The following is a 4,988-nucleotide window of genomic DNA, read 5'->3' on the forward strand; positions in this document are numbered from 1 at the left end:
CGTTTCTTTTAGACTGAATTGTAAGACTGAGTTCTCTGAGGTAAGAGTTACAATATGGATTAAAATTAATCCCTCCAAAATATACTAAAAATTTTTTATTATCTTTAATTCCAATTGAACTCTTTATACATTGACTTATTGATTGTTTTATATGCAAAGATTACCCTTTCACCAAAGGTTTATACATTTTGGTAGAGAAGTCTCTTGGCCAGCTCAGTCACCCGGTCAATATCTGCTGTCGTTTAGGCTTAGGCACACTTTGGACTAAAGCCAAGGCAACTTTGAACAAACAACTTAGAAATACGAAACTAAAACACTCTGTAATATTACGAAAGCAAATACATTTATAACACAAGTGTAAACCTGTTGACCGTATAAGTATGCTAAAACTATTTGTAATTGTTTTATAGGTCGATTCAAATATTACTTATATTTTTTTTATTTAAATTATTTTTGAAAATACAACTTCAAGGATTCTTTTGTGATTAGAGAAAGCTTTTAAATACAAATGAGTACAAAATACGGTAGACTGATCTTGGTACATCAAACAAAGCACATTTTACAGAACAGAGCACATTTTAATAATTCAGAGCGTTTGACTCTTACAGGAGCATTTTGCGGCGTTTCTGTATATTACTGAAGCCTTGCATCAAAAACGCTTTACCTCATTTGCACCAAAAGCCTTTACCTTTTAGGGTCAACAACACAACCTATGTTTCAATCAGCCGGTTAAGTGGTGCGGTTGAGTTTTATTATCAGAACTTCGCTAATGAGCAAGTTTCCAACGTTAAATTGAATCAATTAATAACTAAATCACACTAAATGAGGATAATTTATAAATACAGTAATAATATATTACTGTAAATATTTCAATGTATGAGCGTTGTACGTGTTGTTCTTAAAATCAAATACGTTCTTCTATATTATTCATTAGCTTACATTTTATACTGTAAAATGTTACTGGACGGGAACAGTAAAGAAATATAAATGGCAATGACAAACAATTTTTTATGATCACGCCGGTAATCATTAAGCCCAATGGGAGAATCAAAGTATTAAAAAAATAAAGCAAGGGTAAAATTCCCCTTGGCTATCCTGCATCATGAAATTGGTAAATAGCATTATGCATCATGGTTTTTTATTAATCAGTTTTAATATGTTCACAGTTAAAACGTGAATATTTATTTTTACAATACTGTTAAAAACCTATAATATAGACTCGTGATCGTTAAAAACTTAGAAAAATTAGATACTATCAATATTATGCTTGTAACATTCAAAACGATAGAGTTTTGAAAATATTCAACAATATTTATAATTTCAATTAAAATGTTGCTGTCGCTAAAATATTAAATACTATTTTAATTATTTTAAATGTTTGGAAAGGGCGTTTCAGTAAATTTATGTTTATAGAATTTGACACTTTTCTCAATGAACTATGAAACAGTCCTTAATTCGAAAACCCTTCACTAGTTTTTGATTTCCTATAATAATTTTAATATTAGGCTACAAATTAATTTAATTGTGCTAGGCTTCATTTCACAAACGGGCAAAATAAATTATAAACTTTGTGTGAAAGACGTTTAATCACCAATTTAGTAACTTTATTTGACCCTGACAAACTTTAACCTTAATCAATACATCTGGCTTATAGTATAAAAACAATCGATTTTCAGCCTTTGGCAGAATGAATTCGTTTCAGCAATTCATTTGTTTACCTATAGGTGTTGATTAAACATTTTTATTGATTTCTTTAGTAAAATTCCACAAATACTTAAGGAACAAAAATAGCTTATGCCCATACCATATTGTGAAAACACAACCATGAAAATTAGTTTATTAGTAAATTAGTCAATACCCTTTTGTAATTATTTATTAAAAACACTATTCTTCAATTTATTAACGAAGTAATGACAATTTTCACCAGTCGATTGATTTTTACTTCAGGAGAGTAGTCTCTTGCTCACATGATTAGCCTAAACCTTACGATTACCTACATTGTATGAAAATCAATGCAAGGTCTGCTGAGTCAACGTCGACTAGTGCTGCTACCACTCGGATACTCTGTGAAACACCTAAACAGACTGATATTGGAGGCAGTTGGCTTATGATTTGAATTACTAAAAGTAAATCAACAAGGTTCTACCATAGATAAAACATCTACATAATAAGATATTATAAATTAGATAATATAACAATTAGACTACGTTATGCTTTATTCTTAAATTTACTATGGGTGTGGTAGCCATTTTTTAATATTAATTAAAATTTATTTAATGATTATTAAATAATTTAATGTTACTGTATTTAAAATTTTTTCATGTTTTATCTACATAAATAAGAAGATAAACCATTTAAATATATATTAAAATACAGCATCAACAAACCAGTTTTACGTCAAGAATTGAAACATATTTGAGTAAAAAAATTCGGGTTGAAAAATAAATAAATTTATTTTAGCCTAGCAAAGCATAGATTTAATATTAGTCAGTTTTTTTCATAATTTGAAATTAATTTTTATGACGGACTAAGCCATTCAACTGTGTGTGAGTAAATTAATTTTCTATAACGCTAATCTCGCCAAACCAAAGGACATTACATACTAATAATGCTACTGTAATACTAATAGTAATACTAATAATAATAAAATTAATGCTAATAATAATACTAATAATGCTTGGAGTTAGTTTTTATGATCCAGATTGAGCTTATCAAAAATAAAAAATAAATAGTTTAATCTTATCTCAAATAACAAAGAAATATTTATTTCAATTAAAACTGCTATACGTTATTAATATATTAACACTTACTTAATAAAAAGTAAACAACATTTAGTATTCATCGATCTCATTACATCCTCATTACCGTTTATGATATAAATATTCATGAAAACGCAAAGTGAATTGCATTGTATGAGGTTAATCACCAGAAGACACGTGAAGATTGAAGATTGGAAGCCGGTAATCTTATCAAGATCTTGATGTAATTTTAATGTTCAGTTCACACAGTCGTGTTAGCGTTTAACAATATGTTTACAATGATATCCAAACTAAATTGTATGACCACAGCGTGGATTGGTGGATATATTACATGTGTGAAATGGAACTGTTGACTCAACATTGTCAACAAGTAAAAGATTGTGAGCTTTTACAGGAACTATGTTTGCGTCAAGAGTTGCAACTTTAGTTGTTTGTTTCATTCTTACCTACACAACTATTCAGGTATTGCATTGTATTGTTAATTGCTTTTATCTATTACTTTTTGATACATTTTTTAGTTAAGTGGGTCGAATTTTAGATTGTAACTACTTTGTTTTAACAGCATGTTGTTGTTTATAGCACTCGAGCACTCTTTTCCGAAAGAATAAAAACATGTATATGTCTCATATCGATATACTTGCTTGTTTGCAGTAAAAAATAAAGTTTCCCGATTATTATTCTCTGCAAATTGGAAGTAAATGATTAAAATATATACAATCACGAAGGAAGAACAACGTGTGTTCAAAATTGGTTGCTATCTATATACAAAAAAGAGTGATATTTCTAACAAACTTGACTATATTATGGAATATTTCTGGTTATTTTGTTTAATTTTTGTTCAAACTTTTTTGAATAAAGTTCTGTTACAGACAATAAAAAAAACTAATAGCAGTTATTTCTTGTACGAAACAACTACAATTCATATTGAAACCTTTAGCCTATGTCTATAAGTTGTCAAGAGTTTTATGATTCCTAAATATTTCCATTGAACATCACAATCAGTTGTTTACTAACCTCACTAATACGTTCCTACTTCCACAGGGAGATTACAATCAAGAATCAGATTTCTTAGAGGTAGTCAAGAAAGATTCATTCGTTGACAAATCAGCGTTCATCAAAGACTTTCTGGAAGGAACGGACTGCAATGTAGTGCTACGAGGGCCCCACAGGAGTGGGAAGTCTACAGCCATAGACATGATCAGAAGATTCGTCGAGATCCAGCCAGATGACCAAGGCCGTCCTTTGAGCCCTAACACGACAGAAAACTACATGGCGTTCCAAAAACACAATCTGGAAATATTCAAACACCAAGATGTTGTGGAGAAACACTTCGGGAGGTATCCCGTAATCCTCTTCGACTTCCAGCCACTCAGTAAGATAGTGTCCCATTACGATGTGCTGGAGATCTTCAAGAAATGGCTGAGAGAAGCCCACACTAAACATCGCTACCTGCTACACGAGAGGAACATCTGGATAGGCAAACATGAGAAGAGCCACTTTGAAGAATTGATGGAAAAGAGCAACATCAAATACGGCCCGAGTTACATGATCCAGAAATTTACCCGGCTTTGTGAACTTTTGTACATACATTTTCAAAAGCCAATTTTTGCACTGGTAGACGATTATGACGCGTTTTTAGATAGTCCTGATATAAGTTTCAACTTTTCTAACGATTATGTTGTGAGCTTTATACAAAACTTTAGTGCGGAGTTTTTCCAAAAGAATAGGTTCCTGGGAAATGTGTTTGTCACAGGATTACACAGGGTGAGGCGTTCACCTTGCCCGGATTTCAAGTTCAATTTTCCCGCTAAAACTGTGTTTCATAATTATACTGATAAACATCCACTGTGTCAACTTTTAGGATCTTATTGAGGAAAGTTTGTGTGGTAGCAGAGTAATATTCAATTCTGTGTACCTGTAAAACTTTGAAAGAACGTTGTTGAGTGTTTAAATTCATCTTTCTTTCCTCTTTCCCCATGTTGTTTAGGAGAAAATACTTTGAGTATTTATTTTCATTTAATTGTGAATCCCAAATACATTTTCGTGCAAGTATTATAACGTAGAAACAACAAAATTCCTTCCCATTTTACACTTTAGTCAGCTACTTATAAAATTCTAAAAAAGTGATAATTCATATCTAGGTAAGGTAATAAGTTTTTACGATAAATGTGAATAAGCACAAATAATGGTAACATAGGGTAGATTTATAGCATATGGGTCCATCCATTT

General features: G+C 30.9%; 1 protein-coding gene across 1 annotated transcript; it reads left to right on the forward strand.

Moving 5' to 3' along the window:
- The first annotated feature begins 3,004 nt into the window (after nt 1-3,004).
- LOC129001255 (uncharacterized) lies at nt 3,005-4,692 on the forward strand. The gene is made up of 2 exons (XM_054428488.1): nt 3,005-3,221; nt 3,801-4,692. The coding sequence occupies exons 1-2, from the start codon at nt 3,159-3,161 to the stop codon at nt 4,629-4,631; spliced, it is 894 nt and encodes a 297-aa protein (XP_054284463.1). The 5' UTR covers nt 3,005-3,158; the 3' UTR covers nt 4,632-4,692.
- Nucleotides 4,693-4,988: the final 296 nt, after the last annotated feature.

The sequence above is a fragment of the Macrosteles quadrilineatus genome, unplaced genomic scaffold (genome assembly GCF_028750875.1).
Source record: "Macrosteles quadrilineatus isolate MER2022 unplaced genomic scaffold, UCM_ALF_1.0 Scaffold_8__2_contigs__length_117827958, whole genome shotgun sequence".
Lineage (NCBI taxonomy): Eukaryota > Metazoa > Arthropoda > Insecta > Hemiptera > Cicadellidae > Macrosteles > Macrosteles quadrilineatus.